Raw genomic sequence first — 27,078 nt, 5'->3', positions numbered from 1 at the left:
AGGGAGGGAGGGAGGGAAGGAAGGAAGGAAGGAAGGAAGGAAGGAAGGAAGGAAAGAAAGAAAGAAAGGATGACCCCACAGTATGCTTTTATTAAAGTAAGACATAGTACTGGGAAGGTGGCTCAGGGGTAGAGCACTTGCCTTGAAAGCATGAGGCCCTGGGTTTGATTCCTCAGCACACCATAAGCAGAAAAAGCCGGAAGTGGCTCTGTGGCTCAAGTGGTAGAGTGCTTGTCTTGAGCTGAAGAGCTGAGGGACAGCGTCCAGGCCCAGAGTTCAAGTCCAAAGACCGTCAAAAAATAAAAAATAAAGTAAGACATTCCCCGGGATCATTAGTTGGAGGGGGGCAAAAACACCTTGAAGAATTCTGTTTGACTATGTTACTATCACATTACCTATTAGACATCTAAGTAGAGTTATTCTGTTGGAAATTGTTTATCTGAATCTAGAGCTTAGAAGAGTATTGGAGGTAGAAACACAAAATTGGGTATTTAGTACAGATTTTTGTACTAAGGACATTTATGTTCTTTCTCCATAGACACTAACCCTTCAATCTTAGAAAAGGTTGTCAAGAAAAGGTGGGCTAAGGATGTCGCTCAGTACTAGAGTGCCCACATAGTATGTCCTCAGTTCAATCTGTAACACCACCCCACAAAAAAGCCAAAGGAAGCCAGGTACCATTGGCTCACGCCTGTAATCCTAGCTACTCAGGAGGCTGAGATCTGAGGATCACAGTTCAAAGCCAGCCCGGGCAGGAAAGTCCATGAGACTCTCCAATAAACCACCAGAAAACTGGAAGTGGCACTGTGGCTCAAGTGATAGAGTACTAGCTTTGAGCTGAAGAGCTCAGGGACAGTGCTCAGGCCAGAGTTCAAGCCCCACAATGGACAAAAAAAAAAAAAGGCAAAGGAGTTGGTCATCTTTATAGAATCTGGTTTTAACTGAAAGCTTATTTATGCTTGTAGAGGAAAAGTGATTGAGGCTGTCCTTGTTCACAGATAATGTCCATAGTAGAAAACAAAAAAGTTTCCTTTGGAATCTAAATTGCTATGTTAAATTGGCCCAGAACAAAAAAGGCTATTTGCCTTTGATATTAGATTCACCACTAAGTCAAGTTCATCTTGCCTTCATTGTGACTGGCATTGTAACTGGGGGGCGGGGGGGGGGAGCTGATGAGGGGAGAAAGGGGGGGGCGAGAGACCATGTTTCTCCAGTAGTCTCTGTCTCTGTCTCTGTCTCTTTCTCTCTCTCTCTCACATACACACATACACATACACACATAAACACATATACACACAGAGGAAGCCTACTGCTCATTGCCATGGCCACAAAATCGTTTGGGCCAAAAGAAAACCCTAGTTTCTTCAGAACAGCTCAGGAGGAAGCTTTGTCTTCAAATATATCAAGTCAAAGCAGTAAAGGAAAATGAATGTAAAGCAAACTGCTTGGGAAGCAATAATATCGGGAGTGAGAAAGGGAAGGAAGGAGTCGGGCATATCAAAAGTCACAGACATTGACTTAAAAAGCAAACCCAATTCCTGCACATTAAATTCTACTTGAACGTAGACATGAATGAAAAAGGAAGTAGTTTAAATGCGTTGGGACTGGATGGTGTCCACATGTGATCCAAACCCAGCACACATTAAGCATGGGACATTGTGTGTATATGTTTGTGTACATGTGTATAAAAGAAAGCAAACTGTGTTGGATTTGAAACACACACACACACATAGACACAGACACACACACACACACACACACACACACACACACACCACTCCTTTATGTCTCAGGGCACAATACAAATTGTTTTTCAAGACCTGTAATATGAACTCAGCCCAGACACAGGGCATTGGCTATGCAACTGCTCTTAGCCTGAAGTGTCAGTCTATCGAAGCTGCTATAACAAAATACCTTACGTGGGGTAAGTTACAAACAACAAAAATTTAGTGCTCTTATTTCTGGTTACTGAGAAGTCTGAAGTCAAGGCATCCATCTGTTTGGAGTCCTTTGAGAGCTTGTTCTCCGCTCCACCGAGGGCATCTTACAAACGGAGCCAACAAGTTTCCTCAGGCCCCTTTTACTAAGGCACAAATCCTATTCATGAGGATTCTAATCACCTCCTAAAATGCTCTCTAGGGGTTTTCAACATTTCCATTTGGGGGAAACACAGACATTCAGTTATAACTTCAGATTCCTCTGAACCACAGCCAAGTCCATCTTACGCTCAATTTCCCAACAATTGCTGTCCTGTTGGTAGTGTTAAAATTCATCAGCAAAGTGAAGTAACCAGGTCCAAAGAAACATAGGTCCCATGGTTTCCCTTATTTCCAATAACTAGTATATGTCTAGGACAAGCAGAAAGCTATGTACATATGACCATATAAGATGATGTTAAGTGAAATGAACCCCAAGTTAGGGACACAAGTCATTTTTTTTCTTTCTTGCTCTTGTTTTTAACGTATTTAAAATGTACTATGTGATTTTTTTTGTTTCTCTTGTATGTTCTTCCCCCACAGTATAATCCCTGTTTTCACTGTATTTGATGTCTGTGTCCTGCATCTAATTTGGGAAGGGAAGGGAAGTAACAAAATGCTGAAATAAGGCTACAGGTTGACCCACTGTAACAATGAGATGTACAAGAAACTATGTTGAAAACTAACTTTATAACTGGGGGTGGGGGGTGGGAGGGAAGAGTTGGGGAGGTGGGGAAGGAATGGATGATAGGGGAGGAGGTAACAATGCTTGATAGGACATGGACTCATTATCTTACTCATGTAACTGTAACCCCTCTGTACAGTATTTTTACAATAAAAAAATTTAAAAAACAAAAAAAATTCATCAGCAATCTAATGAATCTGCAATAAGACCAAAAGAACTAGAACTTCAAAGTATATCACATATATTATAACAAAAACATGTATTTAATAATACAATATATATGATAAATATATAAGTATATATACAAAAACATAAGTATATCTTAAAGAAAAAGAGTGCTATTTATGAAATGTCTATATGTGACTGATTCTCCAGTGTTCTAGCAGTCACATTTGACTCTGTGAGCTTCATAATTCATCATCATCATCCTTTTAAAATGAAAACATTAGGGCATTGAGTAGCTTATTCGAGGTCACTCAGCTCATAATCAGCAGACTGGGTAAAAAATTAGGATCTGTGTTTGTACCAGATTTTCTGCACAAATGTATCAGTGATGAGAATTTTTCCAGTTACTTTTACACTGATCTGTTCTATCTTAAGACACAGAACCACTGTGTCTTAAGATCTTGCCCAGCATTGGAAATACCTCATCTTTAGGAATTTATTTGCTCAAGCAGTTTCTATCCTCTCATTTAATTCTCACAATGTTCCCCCATTTTATAAATAATAAAAATTTAAACACAAAGATGCTAAGTGTTTTCCATAAAGAAACTAATAAATGTGTGAGCAAGCCTTTAAACAGGAATCTTCTTACTCTCAATGCAATATTTTAATACACAGGTGGGAGCTCGCCTAAGACTGTGGGGATTAGTGAACAAAAGCGTCAGAGAAAAACAGTGTAATTAAAGGGGAAAAAAGGTTTAAAATGAATTCCAAAAGGTTATTCACCATCCTCAAGCCACCTGCCTGCCAAATAACCAACACCAGCTTTACTGTGGCCTCTTGGCCTTTTAAGAACATCAATAAAAACATTAAATTTTTATATGCTTTAATTTTTTTCATTGTTTCAAAATACTATGGATACTGTTTGCAATTAAATTTATTTCTCTTTATCCTTGTTCCAAGTGAACCACATAAATCTAATTACTTTTAAACTATGAGTTGAGTTCTGGTGACTCCCGCCTGTAATTCTAGTTATCAGAAGCCTGAGATTTGAGGATCATTATTTGAAACCAGCCCTGGAAGGTAAATCTATGAGACCCTTAAATCTCCAATTTACCAGCCAAAAGCTGTAAGTGGAGCTGTGACTCAAGTGTAAAATGCTAGTCTTGAGTGGAAAAAGCCAAGTAAGAGCTTGTGGTCCTAAGTTCAAGTCCCACTACTGGCACAAAAAAAAAAATTAAAATAAGAAAGAATTTACATCTAACCATGTTTAAAAAGCGTAGTGATCAAGTCACTGAGCATTTCTGGATCACCAGTACACGCTAATACTGTGTGGTGTGTGCTTGAGTTCCAGCAATGAACAAAACAGACCCAAACCAAAAAAATCTCACCTTTACTTTTCTGCAGTTTGCCAGCCACACATTTTCTTTCTTTCTTTTTTTTTTTGGGGGGGGGGGGGGGGGCGGCGGTCGTGGGGCCTGAACTCTGGGCCTGGGCGCTGTCCCTCAGCTCTTCAGCTCAAGGCTAGCGCTCTACCACTTGAGCCACAGCCCACTTCCGGCTTTTTTCTTTTTTGCTTATGTGGGGCTGAGGAATCGAACCCAGGGCCTTGAGCATGCAAGGCAAGCGCTCTACCACTGAGCCACCTTCCCAGCCCCCAACACATTTTCATTGTTATGTTTTAGCATGTGTTCGCCAAAGTGGCAAATAACTCACTGTTTTAATAGTTGCATAACATTCTATAGTATAGAATATAGTGTCAGTATATGAGAGTTTATTCAAACGTTTGTTTATTGGTTGACATTCCACTTAGGCTTTGTTTGAATTTTGAAAGCAATTGGCATAAGTATTGCATACTCATATCTGCACATATAGACAGTTTATTATGTCTGAAGAAACGTAGTCTAACTTGGGTAACTAAAATGTTATAGACAGAACCTCTTTCCCCAGACCCCCCCATCCTTCTTACTAACCCTCCACTCCCCAGGTGTGCTCCGCGGCTCTGGTACTATCCACCTGCGTGGTGCTGACGCAGCTACTCCTTGTCAGCCCTCTGAAACCTGTCTCTGCCCCAAGGCACTTGGTCTCTGTGGCTCCCTACGCCGGCCAGTCAACAACCAGCCTCTGCCCCAAAGACTTTGAAACCACACTTACCATGCAAGTCTAAGCTCGGTGTAGACCCCAGCGCCTGGTCAGTAATCCTTTGACCTATCTTTGCTCTAGACCATTGCCATCCACTTTGCCTTAGGTATATGGCTTTTACAGGCCTGATAATGCCTCCTTCAAGACCTGTGTAAGTATATGCAATAGATTATACAGTCATTCTTGAGACAAAGTATGTATAATGGAGAGGTGTCACTTCTTGAATAGCCCCCCCCCCCACCCGCCTGCCTTCTAGCCTTCCTTCCTTTCTTCCTCTCTTCTCTCCCTCTCTCTCTTTCCTAATCTAGTGTGGCCCTGAGTCCACCACAATAGAAGGATCTCTGCTCTTTCCCTCGGCTACTTCCCCTAAGCTTCGGAAAGTCTCCTATTTCCTGAAATTTAAATCAGTAGTTAGCAGTTTCCTATCCCACTTCCCGTCTCCCGCCTCGGGCTGTCTCCTCTCAGCCTCCTCCAGCCAACCCGGGACCCGATGCTCCAGCCACCGGGTCCCCATCCCTCGGCTGACTCGGACTGTACCCAGACTGGGGAGTCGTCTTCATGGGGGTGGTCTCCAGTTTAACCCCAGGTGTCTGCGGGCTTCCCATCCTCCTCCCCCTGCACCCCTCACTCCCTCCGGGAGCTGTACGAGGAGGAGCCTAAATGTCTGCTTCACCAGCAGAAAGGGATTGTGGTGCGTAAACAGGATTAACTCTCTCCGCCCCGGCGGTGCAGATTTGCGCAGCGGCCTGCGGGTCGGAGCGTGTGTCCGCAGGGCGCGGCGCGGGGAGCTGGAGGGGGATGGGGCGGCCCGCGGCCTCGGAGCTGTCCCCGGGATCAGCTTCCTTGCCCGGTGCAAACGGGGATACCAGCCTCCCCGGCCGCAGCTGCAGAGCCCGGGTGGACGGCGACGATCGCTTCTAGCAGCCGCCTCCCCCTCCCTCCCCGCGCGTCCTCTCCGCCCACCGCGCTCCAGCCTCTCCATCGCAGCCCAGCCCGCGCTTGTCACCCGCGCCCTCGGAGCCGCCGTGCCAGTCCCTCGGCCAGCCATGGGGGACCTGCCGGGCATCGTGCGCCTCTCCATCGCGCTGCGCATCCAGCCCAATGATGGCCCGGTCTTCTTCAAGGTAGACGGGCAGCGCTTTGGCCAGAACCGCACCATCAAGCTGCTCACCGGCTCCTCCTACAAGGTGGAGGTCAAGATTAAGCCCACCACGCTGCAGGTCGAGTGAGTGCAGGGCGCGCCGCGGCTGCAGGGAGGTCCTGGAGGGTACGGGTGCAGGTGGTAGCCCACAGGGACACCCTGAGCTTCTCCGGGGCCCCTTGGGTCTCGTAGTGCGCCCAGCAGGCCCCGGGTGGGGCTAGGAGGTCGGTTTCCTGTTCCCCCATCCTCCCCCGCCCCCGCCGGTCCTCTCCTGGGCCCGAGGCTGGTATTCCACCATTCTCGCTTCCCTCCACCATCTCAGTGCATCCGTTTAAATCGGCGACAAGAAGCCAGGGTTGGGGTTTAGTTTTTATTTGATTTCTCATTGATTCGCCTTGTGTTCAACCCTCGGTTTGGAACCTCGGGGAGCCGGGTTGGGGCCGATAGGAAAAGGCCGGGAGGGGGCTCACCTGCTGCAACCCTCTTCTGCTGGGTTCTGGCATCCCTCTAGGGTCTGCGGGTGAGGCTGAAGGAAGAAGGAAGGCTGGAGAATGAGGTAGAAAAGCATGGGAGGGGGAGAGGAGGGGCTGTATCGGAGCTCTCTGGGGGATGCTCCTCATCCCTCCACCCGTGGCTTGGTGTCAGGGAACCCCAGGGTTAGAGCAGGAGGCACAAGTTAGAGGGTGCAGTCTCTGCTTAGGCCTAGCTCTAAGGTTTTCCATGATGGCACCTTTCTCCCGACTTGTCTGCTCAGCCTAAGAATATTGCCTGGGATTACTTTTATTTGGGGAGTTATTTGTGGCAGAGATTATCTCCTTCCAGCCACGAAGGAATGATGCAACCAGTAGACCTCTGGAGAGAAAAGTCAGTGTAGAACAGGCCAGTGGCCAATGGAGGAAGAACTCATGGGTGGGTCCTTTATCTCTCTGTATCAAACTACCTCTGGAAGGACACAAAACACTATCTTATCTTCCATATGCTGAGGGACAAGAGGGCTTTAATCTATAAAACACTTTGTGGTCTGTTTTAATGCAGTGAATTTGTGTTAACCTCTTCGGTGCAAGGATCTGGAACTATACATGAATGATGACTGGTATTCCTGGTCCATCCACTTATCAGCACCCTCACAATTTCATGAACCCCTTGCCTTCACGTTTCCAGATGGTCTCTGTCCCTGGGTTATAATCTAGGTTTCCCTTCCCCTGCTTTCCTGGTTACCTTGCTCCTGATTTGTCAGTTCTACATCCCATATTCTTCTGGTTAGCACTCTGGATGTCTAGTTTTGTTAAAAAGCAAATTTAGGCCAGGTGAGGGTGGCTCACACCTATAATCCTAGCTAGTCAGGAGGCTGACTGCAGTTCAAAGGAGCCCGAGCAAGAAAGTCAGTGAGACTCTTATATCCAATTAACCACCAGAAAACCGGAAGTGGCACTGTGGCTCAAGTGGTAGAGTGCTAGCCTTATGCTAAAGAGCTGAGGGACAGCACCCAGACCTAGAATTCAAGACCATGACCAACAAAAAAAAGGGGGGGAGGGCAAATTTAAACATGGTTGTTCTGCCTGCAATCCAATCAATAATATATGGCAAGACCTTATCTTCCCAAAAAATCCAGAAATAAAAATTAGAAGATGAAAACAAATTTAACGACAAAACTAGTTATGCTTTAGGATTTCTCAGTGCTATAATCTAATGGTTCTCACACCTGAATATATCATAGAAGCACTGAAGAACTTGTTGGAACTGATGCCTGGGGCCTACCACAGTGCTTTGAGTTTGCTCTGTCTAGGATAAGGCCTAGATGTTTGTGTCTTAGTAGATCCCAAAGTGATGATGATATGGCTGGTCCAGGAACTCTTCATTGAGGACCATTATCCTAACACAAAGGAATGAAGCCAGTGAAAATTTCCATTGGTGAGGCAAGCATGAAGAAAGGCACTCCAAAATATAGGACCCCTGATGACTGGGAAATCAATAGAGATCTAGATCACCTGTTGTTCACCCTATATCTGTGAGTCTCCTAGAAAACACTAAAATAAATTTACCAATGCCAAACTATACCCGAGTCTGATCTTTTTATGGAGGGGGGGGGGGTACTTACCAGTAAGTTTTTGATAGCTCCATAGATTATTTTAAGGAGTTACTAAAGAGAGGAACCACTGGTAGAGCCCCTTATGGCCTCATACAAGTTTTCTGGATGAGAATAATGAGATCATTTCATAGAGGAAGTGGTCTATGGTTATGTGACTAGTCAGATAGAGAATTCTAGTCTACTGAACTTTCATAATACAGTGTCTCCCCCAGCTAGACCCTCTAGGTTTTCTGCCTGGGATTTTGGTCCAGATCAGGAGAGGGTACCAAAGGTAATTCATACTATATATGGTCAACTCAAGTCCATTACAGGAACATTTCCATTGGTGGTGTACTGGTCCCACTGGAACTGAAGTCTAAAGAGCCTGATGGGGACAGAGTTGTCTACACGGGCACGTATGACACAGAAGGAGTAGCCCCAACCAAAAGTGGAGAACGACAGCCCATCCAGATCACCATGCCGGTAAGACCTGCTTGGGGGAGGGGGAGCTCAGGAAACTGTAGAAAGAGAAATAATCACTATCTCTTTTAAGAAGAAGTGTACTACAGCCAATTACTAAGGGAATTAGGTTGAGTTTACTTTTTGAATCTGCTGGGGAGAGTACTAATAGTATGTATAGTACTAATACTATGTAACATAGTTTGGCCTGATGACAAACTAACCCTATAGATGCTTACAGACACAAAAGATGGTTTTAAGAGAGACTATAGTAGATATATTACCATTTTTCCTCTTACAATGTGTAATGGAATTTTCCAATAATTGACTCTGAAAAGTTTTTTTAAACCTTTTAATTTTTTAAATTAGGAAACAATGTATAAGAGTTTCATTGTGACATTTCTACACATATATATAATGCATTTCAATCAATCTCCTTCTATCACTCTCCCTTACCGCCTTTTCCTCCTTCTCAAAACAATTTCCACAGATTTCATTGTTCTATTTTCATGCACATAACTAAGTTACCTCAACCATATTCATCCTCATTCACCCTTTCATTAATCCTTCTGCCTCCTGCTGGTAACTCCATCTCCAACAGAGCCTGCTTTACTTTCCTGCCATTCATTTCTTCATGTGTATTGATGGCACCAAAAAAGTTCCACCATGATATTTCAGATATTTTCTCTTTCCCTGACAACCAACCTCCCACTAATCAAGAGCTTTTTTTTTTTTTTTTTTTTTTTAAACAGTCATGGGGGCTTGAACTCAGGACCTGGGTACTGTCCTGTCCCATCTCTGTACTTTTTTTGCTCAAGGCTAGTGCTCTACCATGTTGAGCCACAGCTCCACTTCTAGTTTTCTGGTGATTAAATGGAGATAAGAGTCTCACTGCTTTCCCTTCCCCAGGTTGGCTTTGAACCAAAATTCTCAGATCTCAACTTCCTGAGTAGCAAGGTTTACAGGCAGGCATGAGCCACAAGTGCCCAGCTGATCAATAGCTTTTATTAAGAATCCTATGTCAGGGCTGGGAAGGTGGCTCAGTGGTTGAGTGGTAGAGCGTTTGCCTTGCATGCATGAGGCCCTGGGTTCGATTCCTCAGCACCACATAAGCAAAAAGAAAAAAGCCGGAAGTGGTGCTGTGGCTCAAGTGGTAGAGCGCTAGCCTTGAGCTGAAGAGCTGAGGGACAGCGCCCAGGCCCAGAGTTCAGGCCCCACGACCGGACCCAAAAAAAAAAAAAAAGAATCCTATGTCAGCCAGACACTGGTGACTCACGCCTGTAATCCTAGCTAGTCAAGAGGCTGAGATATGAGGATTGTGGTTCAAAGCCAGCCCTGGCAAGAAAGTCCATGAGGTTCTTATCTCCAATAAACCACCAGAAAACTGGAAGTGACCCTGTGGCTCAAGTGGTAGATCGCTAGCCTTGAGCTGAAGAGCTGAGGGACAGTGCCCAGGCCCAGAGTTCAAGCCCCATGACAGACAAGAAAATTCTATGTCATCTTTGTACATAGTTGCTCTAAATGTCAACATTATTGAGCCTCTATCATGTTTTTTCCTCCTCCCCTCACTCCCCTAAATAAACTTAAGAGTCAAGTGTCTCTGTACAGTATTTTCACAATAAAAAACTTATTAAAAAGAGTTAAGTGTTACATAAATATATAAATTTATGAATATGGGTATGCACACATGCATGAATACATATGTCTTTTAATTCTAGCTTCCACATATGAGAGAGCTTGGCTTGTCTCACTCAACATAATGTTCTCTAATTCCATCCATTTTCCTGCAAATAACCTGATTTGATTCTTTATGTCTACATATTCCATGCCTTCTCTGTCTTCCTTATTCATTCATCTGTTGTTGGCATCTTAGCTTATTTTACCATTTAGTTATTGTCCATAATGTTGCAATATACATATGTATACAGGTATCTCTTGAATAATTGATTTACATTCCTTTAGATACATTCCTAATAGTGATATGGTGGAGTCATAAGGTAAATCTATTTCTAGTTTTTGGGGTTTTCTTTGAGGATCCTTCATACTGATTCCATAGTGGTTGCACTAGTTTGCATATCTACTAACAGTATATGAAGGTTCCAGCATGTATTGTGGTTTTTGTTCTTGATGATTGCTATTCTGATTGGGGTGAGATAGAATCTTAGTGTTTTGATTTGCTTTTCCTTTATGGCTAAGGATATTGAATATTTCTTCATATCTATTAGCAATTAGTATTTTCTTCTTCTTCTGAGAACTGTCTGTTCAATTCACTTGTCCATTTATTTGTGTGTGTGTGTGTGTGTGTGTGTGTGCGTGTGTGCGTGCGCGCGTGTGCATGCATACATGCATGATTCAGTCCTGAGGCTTAAACTCAAGGCTGGGTGATGTCCCTAAGCTATTTTGCTCAAGGCTAGTATACTACTGCTACTTGTGATACAGCTTCATTTCTGGCTTTCCTGCTTGGGCTGGCTTTAAATTGCAATCCAGAGATCTCAGCCTCCTGAGTAGCTTGGGTAATAGTTGTGAACCCACCAGAACCCAGCCATTTATCCATTTATTAATTTATTTATTATTTGCTGAACTCTTTAGCCTCATTTCACAATTCTGTGTGTGTGTATGTATGTATGTGTTGGTTGGTACTAAGGCTTGTGCTTAGGACCTCATGCTGTCACTGGGCTTTTGCATTTCCACTTGAACCTAACTCTAGTTCTGGCTTTATGCTAGCTAACTGGAGATAAATATCTCTTGGATTCATCTCCCTGGTTTAATTCTGAACCAAGGTTCTCAGATCTCAGCCTCCTAAGTAGCTACAATTATAGGTATGAGTCATTAGTGCAGCTCCCTTTCACAATTCAAGTTCTTGCTTTCTGAACAACTGGACTTCTATTCAGGAAATTATTGCCTGTGCCTATAACATCTAGAGGTTTCTTCCCCCACCCCTTTTCCTATGGTAAATTTAATGTTTCAGGCCTTGCTTTGAGCTCTTTGATGCACTGAAAGTTGGTTTTAGTAAAGTATGAGACAGAGAGGTCACATTTCAGTCTGCAAATAGATAACTGGTTTTTCCCAGAACATTTTTGTTAAAAAAGCTGTCTTTTCTCCAGCGCATTTTGGTTTGGTTTGGTTTTGGGTTTGGGGGTTTTTTGTTGTTGTTGTTGGGTTTTTTGTTGTTGTTTGTTTTTATTTTTTGTTTTTTATCGGTTCTGGGCCTTGAACTCAGGACCTGGGCTCTGTCCTAAGCCTTTCTGTGCTCAAGGCTAGTGCTCTACCACTTGGACCACAGAGCCCCTTCTGGCTTTTTCTGAGTAGCTTATTGGAGATAAGAGTCTCGTGGTCTTTTCTGCTGGGGCTGGCTTTGAACTGTGATCCTTAGATCTCAGCCTCCTTAGTACTTAGGATTACAGGCATGAGCCACTGGCCCCTGGCTCAATGTATGTTTTTTACTTCTTTGTTGAAAATTATATTGCTGTAGCTGTGTGGTTTTATTCCTATATCTCATGGGGTTTGTTGGGTTTTTTGTTGTTGTTGTTGTTTTTGCTATAACTAGCTCCTTTTGTTACTATGGCTCTGTAGTATAATTTGAAATTTTCTGTTTTCATCAGAATTGCTTTTGCTATGTGTAGCTGAATTTTCTATTTCTTATAAGTACCACGCTAACTGATTGTGCAACTGGAGCTCCATAATTTTTCTGTTTCTATGAAGAATTATAATGAGACTTTGAAGGGTATTGTATTGAATCTGTGGATTACTTTTGGAAGTATGACCATTTTCATAATCTAAATTCTACTAGTCTATTTGGATGCCATGGCTCATACCTTTAATCCTAGCTACTCAGGAGGCTGAGATCCAAGAATCAAGCCAGTCCAGGCAGGAAAGTCCTTGAGACTCTTATCTCCAATTAAACACTAAAAAGCCAGAAATGAAGCTGTGGCACAGGTGGTAGAACACTTGCCTTGAGCAAAAAAAAAAATGCTTAAGACAATGCCCACGCCCTGAGTTGAAGCCCCAGGACCAGCAACAACAACAACAATTCTACCAGTCCATGAGCATGGGAAGTCTTCCATTTTCTGATGTCTTCTTCAATTTCTTTCTTCAAAGTTTTGTAGTTTTCATTATAGACATCTTTCACTTCCTTGGCTAAGTTAATTCATAGGTATTTTATTGTGTTTGAGGCCACTGTGAATGGAATTATTTCCTGATTTCTTTCTTAGGCTGTTCATAGAAATAGAAAATCTACTAATTATTCAGTGTTTGTTTTGTATCCTGCTATATTTCCAATGGTGCTTATTAGATCTAAAAGTTTTTTGGTAGAGTCTGTATATACAGAATCATGTCATCTGCAAATAAGGATAATTTAACACATTCATTTCTTATATAAATCCCTTTTATTTCTCCTCTCATATTGCTCAGGATAAAAATTCTATAAACATGTTACATTAGTGTGAAGTACTCCTGTCTCATCTCTGACATGAGGGAAAATGACTTGTGTGTGTGTGTTTTGTTTTTTGGGTTGTTTTTTGTCGGTCATGGGGCTTGAACTCTGGGCCTGGGTGCTGTCCCTCAGCTCTTCAGCTCAAGGCTAGCACTCTACCACTTGAGCCATAGCACCACTTCCAGTTTTCTAAAGGTTTATTCAAAATAAGAGGCTCATGGACTTTCCTGCCCAGGCTGGTTTTGAACTGCAATCCTCAGATCTCAGCCTCCTGAGTAGCTAGGATTACAGGTATGAGCCACTGGCACCCGGCAAGAGGGAAAATGATTTGTTTCTTGTATTTAATATGATGTTGGATAAGTTTGTCATATGTAGACTTTATTCAGCTCAAGTACATCCCTTCTATTCCTAATTTCCACAGCGCTCTTATCATAAAAAGATGTTGAGTTTTGTCACAGGCTTTTTTTCTGCCAGCTGTGATAATCATGTGATTTGTTTTTTTGAATCCCTGACCCTGTTTGTGTGATATGTTGATTTATTGATGACATATGTTGAATCAGCTTTGCATTTCTGGGATTAAACTAGCTTGATCATGGTGTATGGTCTCTCTAAGGTGTTGTAAAATTCTGTTTGCAAGAAATTTTTTTGTGCTGGTCCTGGGGCTTGCACTCGGGACCTGGGTGCTGTCTCTGTGCTTTTTCTGCTCAAGGGTAACACTCTACCACTTGAGTTGCAGCTTTACTTCTAGCTTTTAGAAGTTTAAGCCACAAAACTAGCACACACAAAAAAGAAGAAAAGGAAAGGAAAGGAAAAAATGTCCACTAGCTTTTACTACTTATGATTATAAAAAACAATAATTATAAAAACAGACACAATGAAGCCGGGCGCTGGTGGCTCACGCCTGTAATCCTAGCTACTCAGGAGGCTGAGATCTGAGGATCGCGGTTCAAAGCCAGCCCGGGCAGGAGAGACCGTGAGACTCTTATCTCCAATAAACCACCAGAAAACCGGAAGTGGAGCTGTAGCTCAAGTGGTAGAGCGCTCGCCTTGAGCTGAAGAGCTGAGGGACAGCGCCCAGGCCCAGAGTTCAAGCCCCACAACCGACAAAAAAAAAAAAAAACCAGACGCAATGAGAATTGCTCCTAGATAGAACTTAGGAAATACTGTGCCTGTTCTGCTCCTATCTTAAACTGGCTGGGCAGTCCGGTTCTAAGACAAGTCTCTTAATCTCGCTAAATCTTTGGAGGTTTTTTTTATCTATAAAAAGGAGATGGCAGAATCTTTTTCTTAGCCATTAATAAAGAAATAACAGAACCAAGCACAAAATCAAGGTGGACTAATATATATGCAAGTCTTGCAATATGATTGCTATAAAAACACATAGAACTGTACCCAACTATAAATTGCTTCTCCCAGGGGTCTGCCTGGGTAGCTTTTCCTTGGAAGGAACAGATGGGTTGGGAAGGAACAGAGTCTGTTCTTCTGTACTTCTGTTGTTTGGAATGCCAGATTTGAGCCCCCCGATCTGTCATTGGATCTGCCCAGGCCCTAGAGTGCCCCTCTGGAAAGCGGATGGGAAGGGTAAACAACTAAGGCATGAGAGAAAGGAACAGCAGAGTGAGCAGCCGTGAAGTTCTCTTCAACATGACTTTGGATCCAACATTAGCAAAGAGCAATGGAATCAAAGCTGAGATACAAGGACCTAAACATCCACCTTTCTGCTGTCAACACATTTCTATTAGAGTCTCTTCTGTCAATACATTCATATATTTTTTTTAGTTTTTCAGGTATAAGTGTAATAATAAGTTTCTTCTAATCTTTGGTTATAATCATCTTGAGGTGCATGTGTGTGTATGTATGTGTGTCTGTCTGTCTCTCTTTCTGTCTGTATGAAATCTTACTGAGCACTAGTGGCTTAAACCTATAATGCTAGCGCCACAAGAAGCTGAGATCTTAGGATCATGGTTCAAAGCTAGATTGGCAAGAAAGTCTGTGAGATTCTTATCTCCAATTAACCATCAAATACCTGGAGGTGGATCTGTAGCTCAAGTAGAACACTAGCCTTGAGCAAGAACACTAAGGGACAGTGTAGCAGTCCTGAGTTCAAGCCCCAGTATCAGCATGCGCGTGCGTGCACACACACGCGTGCGCGCGCACGCACACACACACACACAATCTCAAATCTCAATATTGTTTCTCACTTAGATAAAAAGTTTCAGGCTGTTGCTTCTCTCAAAAGGTTAGCGTCTGTTCTGTTTGAAACTATTTTATAATATTAAAATACATAATTTATAAAATATTTTTATAATTTTAAATTGAAATTTCAATGGGATTGTAAATGTCAGTTGTACTTTAGATTCATAATATCTTGTAGTAGTTAAAAATAATAAATGAGAATGTTGGAAGGGATGACATCTTGATGCACTGTATTCATAAACTGCTTTGTTAAATTGTAATTCCTTTGTACAACTACTTAAAGATAATAAAATAATGATAATAATATTAAGCTTTTAAACGTCTTCATGTATTATAAAATGAAATATCAACTTATTCACTCCACCTCTCCCTTTTTGTTAACAGATCTGTAATATTTTCATTGGAATGTAGATAGTATTAATAGAATTTATAAAATACAGCATATTGTTGAGAAATGATAAGTCCTATTTGTCATTTTCCTTACATTCTGATTATAGAAAGTACATTTATTGCAGAAAAATCTAAAGGGGACAATAGAAAAGCTCAATTTCTAAGGAACTAATACTCTTTGGAATTTTACATTGATTTCATATATTTGAGGTCATGTATTTCAACTACCATAATAGCTTTTCTGTGAACATTGTTCTAGGTATTTTATCACATCTTTAACAACCCAAAATTTTTTTCAACAGTGGCGTAAGTCCATCCTACCAATATATCACCATTTTCATAGTATTTTCATAATATTGGATACTCAGAGTCCTTTTAGTACTTAAAAACCTTAATTAAATTGATAACATGAATAGGATCCCCGTAAAAGGGGAGTGTGTGTGTGCGCGCACGCGTGTGTGTGCATGCGTGCATGTGTGCATGCATGCTGGTACTTGAACTCAGGGCATCACACTCTGACCTGGTTTTTGGTTCAAGACTGGTGCTCTATCCATGTTATTGCTGTACTATTCACAATAGCTAAGTTGTGGAAACAGCCCAGATGCCCTTCAATAGACAGATGTATTTTTTTAATGTGGTACCTATACATTAGAAAGAATAATATTATGTCATTTGCAGGAAAATGGATGGACTTAAAACAACATGTTAAGTGAGGTAAGCTAAGCTCAGAGAGACAAGTGGTGCATGTTTCTCTCATATGCAGAAGCTAGACCTAAAATGCACTGGGACATAATAACTTACAAAAGTCTCTAGCATTCACATACAGAGAGACCAAAGGAGGATAATCTTAGGAGAGGAATAGAAAGGCATCAAGGCACAATGCTTATCTGAATCTGATCATATAAAACAATATTTATTGAAATAAACTCCAGGAAATGGAAACAAGAGGGTTTTTGTCTTTGTTAGTTTTTGTTTTCTTTTTGTTCTGCTTGTTCATTTATATGTCTTTGAGAGTGTAATGGATGGTACAGAAACAGAGGGACAAAGGGTGAACAAATGCAGCGATGATCAAACACTATGTTGAAAATGAACTATACAATTGGGGGTGGGAGTGGGAGGGAAAAACTGGGAGAAAGCAAGGCATGAGTTGACATTGTCCAAAAAAAAAAAAAATGTACTCTTAACTTATGTAACTGTAACCCCTTCGTATATCACCTTTATAATAACAATAAAAAATGTTTGATAAAGACTGATGCTCTACCATTTGAGCTACACCTCCACTTCTGGCTTTTTGGTGATTGAACGGAAATAAGATTCCAGTGGATTTGTGTAGCTGAGCTGTTTTTGATCCAGTATCTTCATATCTCATCCTCCTGAGACATTTCTTTACTAATAATGCAACATTTAACTGTTTGTTTGGTGGTGGGGCTTGAACTCTGGGCCTGGGTACTGTCCCTTAGCTCTTCAACTCAAGGCAAGCACTCTACCACTTGAGCCACAGCGCCACTTCTGGTTTTCTGGTGGTTTATTGGAAATAAGAGTCTCATGAGCTTTACTGCCCATGCTGGCTTTGAACCGGAATCCTCAGATCTCAACCTCCTGAGTAGCTAGGATTACAGGCATGAGCCATCCATACTTGGCTTAACTGGTTTTTTATGCTAGCATTTGTTTTCTTTTTAGTGCACTATGATTTAGTCTTTTCATCTAGTCTTTTATCTTACCAATTCATGTGATCTTTTTTTTCCCCATTACTGAGGATTGAACTTAGAGCTTCAAGCTTGCCAGGCAACCATGTTATCTCATGGAGCCACACTCCTAGTCTTTTTTTTTTTTAATATATTTTTATTGTGAACATACTGTACAGAGGGGTTACAATTACGTGGATAAGATAATGAGCACATTTCTTATCAAGCATTGTAGCCTCCTGCTTTGTTTCCCCTTCTCCTCCCTTCGTATCCCCCCACCCACCCCGTCCCCCCCACCAAAGTTGTAAAGTTCGTTTATCGACATAACGACTTGTACATCTCCTGTATCCTTGTTTTAACAATTTGTTTTTTCCCTTCCTCTCCATATATACCAACATCATATATAGTGAAAGCAGGGGTTATACCATGGGGGAGGGACATACAAGGCAACAAAGAAATAATCTTATAAATATGTTAGAAACAATCGCATGAAAGATCTCTTTTTTTTTTTTTTTTGTCAGTCGTTGGGCTTGAGCTCTAGGCCTGGGAGCTGTCTCTGAACAATTCAGCTCAAGGCTCATGCTCTACCACTTGAGCCATCGCGCCACTTCTAGTTTTCTGGGTTTGTTTTTTTTTTTTTGTGATTAAGTGATTACATAATTTCCCAAATTTCACAGTATTGTGGAATAATGATGCTCATTTAAAGTCACAAGCTCAGCCGGGCGCTGGTGGCTCACGCCTGTAATCCTAGCTACTCAGGAGGCTGAGATCTAAGGATCGCGGTTCAAAGCCAGCCCGGGCAGGAGAGACCGTGAGACTCTTATCTCCAATAAACCACCAGAAAACCGGAAGTGGCGCTGTAGCTCAAGTGGTAGAGCGCTCGCCTTGAGCTGAAGAGCTGAGGGACAGTGCCTAGGCCCAGAGTTCAAACCCCACGACTGACAAAAAATAAAATAAAATAAAGTCACAAGCTCATTCTAACTTTCCTGGAGCAAATTGTCTAGCACAGTCTATAACATATAACGGTGTACACATATACACCATACATGTGATCAGCAGCATGGGGTTATTTAGTAGTGGTTTGACCAGATGAGTGGAAGTTCTTTGTTTCTTAAGTCCTGTTAATTTTGTCATATCACCTAACATTTTACTCCTAGTCATTTTGCTTACAACACACACACACACACACACACACACACACATTTTTTTTTTTTTTTTTTTTGGGTCCGGTCGTGGGGCCTGAACTCTGGGCCTGGGCACTGTCCCTCAGCTCTTCAGCTCAAGGCTAGCGCTCTACCAGTTGAGCCACAGCGCCACTTCCGGCTTTTTTCTTTTTGCTTATGTGGTGCTGAGGAATCGAACCCAGGGCCTTAAGCATGCAAGGCAAGCGCTCTACCACTGAGCCACCTTCCCAGCCACACACACATTTTTTGTACAAGTTATCCCTGGGCTTTTGGATCATGATCATCTTCTACTACTCAAATAGCCATGGTTATAGGCATGTACCACTCTACCCAGCTTGATAGGTAAAGTCTAACTTTGATCCTCCTGTTTTCCCCTCCCAAGTTGCTGGAAATACAGGTGTGTACCATCATGGCCAGATTTAATTCATGTCATCTTTTATATTAAAAATAGTAATTATTTGTTAAAACTTGTAAATATACTTTAGTTTTGGTTTAATGAATTTTTGTGATTATACAAATTAATCATTGGAATTTTAATATTTTACTCTTTTGGGTCTTTTATTATTCCATACGAATTTTTGGATTGCTTTCTCTATACAGTTGAAGAAAGTTGTCAGAACTTTGATGGATATTGTATTGAATTTGCTCTGGGCAGTATTGCCATTTTTATGATGTTAATTCTTCCCATTCAAGAGTGTGCAAGGTTTGTCCACTTCCTGAAATCTGCTTCAATTTCTTTTTTGAGGTTTTTTTTAAGTTTTCAAAATAGAGTTCCTTCACATCTGTGTGGTTAATTCCTAGGCTTTTTTTAGGCTATTACAAAAGGTTGCTTTCCTGATTTCAGACTCTATCTTCTCATTGTTGACATACAGAAAAGCTACTGGTTTTTGCGGGTTGATTTTATACCCTGCTACCTTGGCAAAGTTTTGAATCGACTCAAGTACCTTGGGTGAAGAATCTGTAGGGTTCTTTAAATACAGGATTATGTGCAAAGAGGGATAGCTTTCCTCCACCCCTCCCCCCCAGTCATGGGGCTTGAACTCTGGGCCTAGGCGCTGTCCCTCAGCTCAAGGCTAGCACTCTACCACTTGAGCCACAGCACCACTTCCGTTTTTCTGGTGGTTTATTGGAGATATGAGTCTCACAGACTTTCCTGTCTGAGCTGGCTTTGAACCTCAATCCTCAGATCTCAGCCCCCTGAGTAGCTAGGATTACAGGTGTGAGCCACCAGCACCCAGATAGATTTATTTTTTCTCCTATTTGGATCCCTTTTATGTTTTTCTCTTGCCTTATTGCTCTTGCTAGGAATTCCAGTACGATGTTGAAAAGGAATGAAGAGAGTGGGCATCCTTGTCTGGTTCCTGGTTTTAGAGGGAATAGTTTTAACCTTTCACCATGAAGTATAAACCAGGCTATAGATGCTGTGGCTCACACTTGTAATCCTAGTGACTCAGGAGTCTAAGATCTGAGGATCACAGTTCAAAGCCAGCCCAGACAAAAAAGTCTATGAGATTCTTATCTACAGTTAATCACCAAAAGTTCAGGGACAACACCCAGGCCCTGAGTTCATGTCCCAGAACCAGCACATAATAAATAAATAAAATTGAATATACTAGTCAGACTCAGAGAGACAAAGAGCACAAGCTTCTGTCATATGTACAAGTCTGATTTAAAGCATAAGCATCTATGAAAACACATACATATGCAATCAAATTGATGAATTTGTGGCAAGCACAGGAATGGATTGCCATAGTTTAACTTCCTTTGAAAAATAACAGTTTCACAAGAAGAAGATCAAGAAGCAGAAACAAGTCTTCTCTGAGAGGGGAGTGAGGTCTCGGGGTGGCAGACAAATGGAGAGAGGAATGGTGGCAAATACAGTGTAAAAACATTGAAATACTCTCAGTACTTGAAAATGTTTGAATGTTAAACATTTGAAAATGGAAGTAGGAAACCAGGAGATGGATAGTGATGGGATAGATAGGAGAAAGAATGACGGAAATGGTGACTGTGATCAAGATGCATTGTGTACAGAAATCGATAGGTTAAATCAAAACTATCTCTTACAACTATTTGAAAATAATAATTTGAATATATAAATAAGTGCATAAAAATATATTACATCAGCTTCCAACGTTAACAATTGTCATGTAAACTGGAATGACATTATATTTTTTCTTTGTTTTATTTTTTTAGTTTTCAGTGGTGGCAGTGCCAGGAATTGAACCCAGGGATTTGTACATGCTAGGCAAGTTACTCTCACACTGAGCTACATCTCTGGTACCATACTACATGTTCTTGATAGTACTGTGCTTAGTTTATGTGGCAATATAAAATAATAGAGACAATTTTAAATATTTTACACTGAAAATTGCTGTAAGGTACTCTATAATATATGGCTATGCCATGATTTGTGCCTTAAAGATACCTCAGTGTGTTCAGTTTCTCACTAAACTTTCTGATATTCTTAGGATACATTGTAGGAAGTGGAATTGCTGGATCAGAGCATGCTCACAACTTTATTCTGATATAAATTAGTATTTTAAAAGGCTGTACAGGGCTGAGACTATGGCTTAGTGGTAGAATGCTTGCCTAGTATGCATGAAGCCCTGAGTTTGATTCCTTAGTACCACATAAACAGAAAAAGCCAGAAGTGGTGCTGTGGCTCAAGTGGTAGAGTGCTAGCCTTGTGCTGAAGAGCTGAGGGACAGCGCCCAGGCCCAGGGTTCAGACCCCACGACTGACAACAAAAGAAAGCGAGCCGGGCGCTGGTGGCTCACGCCTGTAATCCTAGCTACTCAGGAGCCTGAGATCTGAGGATCATGGTTCAAAGCCAGCCCAGGCAGGAGAGACCGTAAGACTCCTATCTCCAATAAACCACCAGAAAACCGGAAGTGGTGCTGTAGCTCAGCTCAAGTGGTAGAGTGCTCGCCTTAAGCTGAAGAGCTGAGGGACAACGCCCAGGCCCAGAGTTCAAGCCCCACGACCGACAAAAAAAAAAAAGAAAGCGAAAGAAAGAAAAGGAAAGAAAGAAAGGAAGGAAGAAAGAAGGAAAGAAGGAAAGGAAGGAAGGAAAGAAGGAAAGGAAGGAAGGAAAGAAAGGAAAGAAGGAAAGGAAGGAAGGAAGGAAGGAGAGAAAGGAAGGAAGGAAGGAAGAAGAGAAAGAGAGAGAGAGAAGAAGTATTTGTACTTTGTTTTTTCATTTTCCTTTTTTGATGATACTAGGGTTTTGAACAAGCCTTATACTTGTTAGGTAGGTACTCTACCACTTGCACCCTGGCTCCAGCTCTTTTTGCTTAGGAACAGGCTAGCATGGGCCAAAATTCTCTTACTTATGCTTAAGGTAAAACACAAAACTTTTTGCCTGGGCTGACCTTGAACCACTATTATCCTGCAGTCTGCCTTCTGAGTAGCTCAGATTACAGGATGAGCCACTGCACCCTTCTGTATTTCTTTTAGTGGGTCATGAGGCTTGAACTCAGGATCTAGGCACTGTCCCAAAGTTTCTGCACTAGTATCCTACCACTTTGAGCCATGTCAGTAATCCTGGTTTTCTGGTGGTTCATTGGAAATGAGTCTCACAGGCTTTCCTGCCTAGGCTGGCTTCAAATTGCAATCCTCAGATCTCATCCTCCTGAGTAGCTAGGAATACAGGTATGAACCACCAGTGCCTGGCCCTTCTATCTTTCTTAATAAACTATGTGGTATAATTATAAATAACAAATATATTTCAAGCATACAGGGCAGTGAGTTTTGAACAACACATATCTGCATCCATGTAACTGCCACTTCGGCCAATAACTAGAATATTTCTATTACTCCCCAAAAGCTCCTCTCTCTTTCTTGCACATACACCTACACCTTTGCATCACTGTCTTCCATTTTAGACCACAGATAACATGGATGTTTTCTGTCAGCATAGATTATATTCTATTATATAGTTTTATACAACTGGAATCATGTATCTCTTCTTTAGGGGTCTAGATCCTTTTGTTCGGCATGTCTTCAAGACTCACCCTATTATTTTAGTGGTAATGAATAAAATGCTATTTTATAAATATACAAAAGTTGCCTCTCAGATGAATTATTAGATCTTTGAGTTGATTCTAATAGATCATTATGAATATATACAGGCATATGGAAACGTTAATATATAAAAGTATATGTGTGTATGTACATATATACTTTATATATAATATATAAAAGTATATGTGTGTATGTGTATATATATATATGTATATATATATATATATTTACATATAGAGAGACAAACAGAGACAGAGACAGAGAGAGGTACTTCATTCTCATACATGAGAGTTATATTGACTCTTGGTTTATCATCCACTGTTTCATGGCAAATGTATTTCAAGGCAAATGTGTTTCCCCAAGGAAAGCCCAGATCTTATTTTGGAACCAAGTTAACAGGATGAAGCAATGTTGCAGGATATAATTTTCAAAACATCTTGGAATGCTTTCTGGGAAGCACCTGATCGCTGTCCTCCTGTATCAGCTGCAAAGTGTAAGGCTCCTGTTGCTACTGCCCTTCTTCTTTCCACATCTCCTGGCTCTGGAGATGTCTAAGAATCCTGCCAAGTCAGTCCCTGTCCTGTCCCTTGAAATAGGAGGGTCAGAGGAGAAAATAACGACTGGCATCATGCTCTTTAATGCCAGATCCCCTAAATAGCTCCAGAAGGTGGTAGCAGGGTCAGGCAATCCCACAAGACACTTGAGAACCTGCCCAGTGGCCCCTAGGGTATTCTGTGCCCTCTTCTCAGCTTCAAGGGAAATATATCCTCATGGTTCAGAGTTTCATGTAGTGATTTGCTAGGCCTATCTTGTAGAAGAAAAATGCAAACTTCTTTGGTTATTGTCGCAGTATACTCTCTGCTATACAGAGAGAGGGAGGGAGAGAGAGATCTAGCATTTTTATTTTGTTTTTGAGATATCATCTCACTATCTTTCTCTCCTTTCTCTGCCTCCTGGGTGGCTAGGATTACAGGCATATGCCATAACACTCACCTATACTACAAACTTCTTAAGAGCAAGAATCATGCCTTGTACACATTTTAAATGTGCAAAATGCATAGTTGACTCATATATTGTTGAATAATATATTATGTAAGCCTGTGACATAGACTCCTGACTTAAAAATACTTAATAGAGTAGGTCTTTAATAATCCAATACCTAATAAAATATTTGTGGTGTCAGCTCAAGGCTAAGTATCTTTCCCTGGAACTGAGAATAAATGTGAGACAATCTTGTTTTGTGCTTGCAGATGTTGTACAAATGTTATCTTGTGCCCCTGTCTTCTGAAGTAGGAACTAAAAAACTACCAGTAAACATTCTTCCCAGTTCCCCCTCTGTAGCAAGGGTCACTTTAAAGCAAAGTCTAAGATTCTGAGATTCTAAGAGAAGTTTTCAGAAATTTAAACTTGGAAAGTAAGATAAACTTGGGGGCTATTTATCTTAAAAGCAATATGGTAGGAAATACTGGGTATAGAGCACCTGGCATAAAGGAATAGTTCCTTTATTGCCTTATTACTTTATTTCCTTAAGAAATGGAAAGCCGGGCTGGGAAGGTGGCTCAGTGGTAGAGTGCTTGCCTTGCATGCCTGAGGCCCTGGGTTCGATTCCTCAGCACCACATAAGCAAAAAGAAAAAAGCCAGAAGTGGCGCTGTGGCTCAAGTGGTAGAGTGCTAGCCTTGAGCTGAAGAGCTGAGGGACAGCACCCAGGCCCAGAGTTCAGTCCCCACGACTGGACCCAAAAAAAAAAAAAAAAAAAAGAAATGGAAAGCCTCAGCTTTTCAGCTGAAGCCAGACTTGAAGCAAGGTGCCATGGCTCATGCCTATAATCCTAGATACTCAGGAGACCAGGATTGGAAAGTTTGTGGTTCAAAGCCAGCCCAGACCAAATAAAATTCATGAGTTTCAATCTCAACAAACAGTAGCAATAGTATGTGCTTGTCATTCCAGAAAGCACACACAGAAGATTACAACCAGAACAACCCAGGCAGAATGCAAAACATTCTCTGAAAAACACCCAAACCAAATGGGCTGGAGGCATAACTTAAGTGGTAGAGTACCTTCCTGGCAAGAGCCAAGCCCTGAGTTCAAACCCTAGTATCACCAGTAAAAATAGAAAGGCCAGGAGCTGGTGGCTCACACCTGTAATCCTAGCTACTTAAGATGCTGAAATCTGAGGGTTGAAGTTCAAAGCCAACCTAGGCAAAAAAAAAAGTCTGTAATATTCATATCTCCAGTTTACTAGCAAAAAGATAGAAGTGGAGCTGTGCTTAAGAGGTAGAGTACCAGCCTTCAGTGAAAAACCTAAAAGAGTGCTCAGATCCTGAGTTAAATCCCCAGAACTGGCACACTAAAAAAAAAGGAAGAATGAAAAGGAAGAAATGAGTAGGGAAGGAGGGAGAGAGAGAAGAGAAAGATAGTAATTTGGCTGGTTATGCTGGGAGATCTCGCTCTGTCACTGACTTTCACTCTCACCCCTGGCCCCCAGAATGAGGTTTGTCTTGGACATATTTCTCTTCTCCCAGTTCACAGACATTGGGACCTTCGAGACAGTGTGGCAAGTCAAGTTCTACAATTACCACAAGCGGGACCACTGCCAGTGGGGAAGCCCCTTCTCTGTCATCGAGTATGAATGCAAGCCCAATGAAACACGCAGTCTCATGTGGGTGAACAAGGAGTCCTTCCTCTGAAGACAGTTCTTTCTGATGTTGCTGGACAGTCTCTCCAGAAAGCTACTTTTAGATAAACCAGCACAAGCCTTAACCAAGGCACACCAACACCATGGCTCTTTCCTACCTGATTCCAATGACCTACTAGCCCCAGTTATTGTGAAAGTGTAACTCCCATGATGCAGTACCCTTGACGTAAAAGATGATGATGTCCTGCCCCGAAAATACTTCTTCCAGTGTTCTGTGCTGGTGTCTTTGCTCAGTTATGCTGTTGATTGCTGTAACTGGAGGGCCATACAATCAGAAGCCTTGTCCTCTACTGGAGGCTTCCCTGGAATGACTGTGGTGTTTTGTTTCCAGAGATGAGTAACTCACCCTTTATTTTTTGTTCATTGTTAAATTAAGAAATAAAACCTGTGCTTGAGTCCCCCCCCCCCCATGTGTGAAATGATCAGTTGTAACCTGCAATGTTTGCCAGATCCGGAAGCAGGCTTTGTGAAAATGTAACACCAGCGGACGTGAGCAGGGCTCTCAACCTTCCTCTCAACAGCTCAGCCTTTTCAGGGTAATGACAGTAAGAGGATGAATGTGTAGAGAAATATTTTTGAATGTGTTGATACTCTTTGAAGTAGCTCAAGCGAATGCGCTCTGGTCTCATGGAAATGGGATGAGGGGAGAGGAAGGGATGGCTGTGGACCACAGATTGGCAGGAGATTTAGGGTCTCTCTCCCATTTGGCAAATGTGTTCAAACGTGGCATCCTCCACTTTCCCTGTCACTTGAACTTTGTAAAACTGTGTATGGAACAGTAATTAACTTTTGATATTTCTTAATAAAGGTATTGAAAAATCATGCCTGACAATGATTTCATTGTTTTTTTTATTTGTTTTTGGTGGTATTGGGGATCAAACTCAGGGTCCCACCCATGCTAGCTAGGCAAATACTGTAGCACTGACTTATATCTCAGTTCTGGCAAGAGCTGTATAGCAGGTGGACCTCTGCTCCAAGGTGTCTCTGCTGCATGGTGAAGGGATGTACCCGGAGTGGAATTCACACTCTGGTTTATTAGGGAGGCTCAAGCCAGCTCGAACAGGGTAGCATAGGCCCATGTGGAGGACAATGGAAATGTGCTCATCCCCATCCTCACTCCATTCCTCCTCCTGTGGTAACAGCTTCTTTGCTAGTCAGCTGTGCAGGTCAGCAGCAGGAGAGCAACAGTACACTGGCATTGAGACACCCTGCCTGTTCCCAGGGAGTCACAATGACCTGGCATAAAGTCTGTGTGCTTTTAAGTTCCACATGCAAGGAAGAAATTTCCTTTTAAAGGAAACATTCTACTTCCCAATAATATGGTGATATTCACAAAGATGTATGGGAATTTAGAAGCCACTTATGGGTGACTGTCTATATTTTTGCCATATAATAATATGCAAGGCTACTGGGATTATTTTAAAGAGTAGGGTTTTTGTATTTTTTTTTTTTAATGAAAAACAACTTGGCTGGGGAAAATGATGGAAGGCATGACATTGATCAAGATACATTGTGCTCATAAACTGATGCATTACTTGAAACCTCCTTGTACAATTACCTAAAGACCATTTTTAAAGTACTTTAAAATATTTACTTTTTTTAAGAATAAAAACTTGGAAGACTGATACTCAAAAACCCTTCCTGACCTCTATGGCTTGCCTGCAGTCATGCTGTGCTACCACCAGGGAGCAGTAATAGCATGATCTGGGCTGAGAAATGGTGTTAGAACGGCATGTTTCTCAATTAGCTGGTTCCAAAATAATCCTGTCTATTATAATTGCAACCATAAGCACTAGCCCAGTCCCAATTACCACATTTTTAAAGCCAACATCGCT

At 41.8% G+C, this 27,078-nt stretch overlaps 1 protein-coding gene across 1 annotated transcript; it reads left to right on the top strand.

Annotated features, from left to right (window-relative positions):
* Positions 1-5,600: 5,600 nt before the first annotated feature.
* Positions 5,601-25,628, top strand: Cnrip1 (cannabinoid receptor interacting protein 1). The gene is made up of 3 exons (XM_042683104.1): positions 5,601-6,190; positions 8,507-8,657; positions 25,071-25,628. The coding sequence occupies exons 1-3, from the start codon at positions 6,012-6,014 to the stop codon at positions 25,233-25,235; spliced, it is 495 nt and encodes a 164-aa protein (XP_042539038.1). The 5' UTR covers positions 5,601-6,011; the 3' UTR covers positions 25,236-25,628.
* The last annotated feature ends 1,450 nt before the right edge of the window (positions 25,629-27,078 follow it).

The sequence above is a fragment of the Dipodomys spectabilis genome, unplaced genomic scaffold (genome assembly GCF_019054845.1).
Source record: "Dipodomys spectabilis isolate Male_0828 unplaced genomic scaffold, ASM1905484v1 ptg000079l, whole genome shotgun sequence".
NCBI classification, from domain to species: Eukaryota; Metazoa; Chordata; class Mammalia; order Rodentia; family Heteromyidae; genus Dipodomys; species Dipodomys spectabilis.
The sequence above is the reverse complement of the archived record's forward strand: the minus strand, read 5'-3'. Positions and strand labels throughout refer to the sequence as shown.

Bases quoted from the DNA above. Each gene is read 5' to 3' on its own strand.
- Cnrip1 (XM_042683104.1), top strand. From the start codon at position 6,012: ATGGGGGACCTGCCGGGCATCGTGCGCCTCTCCATCGCGCTGCGCATC. The intron at 6,191-8,506 runs GTGAGTGCAGGG...AGTCCATTACAG, and splicing joins CCCACCACGCTGCAGGTCGA to GAACATTTCCATTGGTGGTG. The intron at 8,658-25,070 runs GTAAGACCTGCT...CTCTTCTCCCAG, and splicing joins CCATCCAGATCACCATGCCG to TTCACAGACATTGGGACCTT.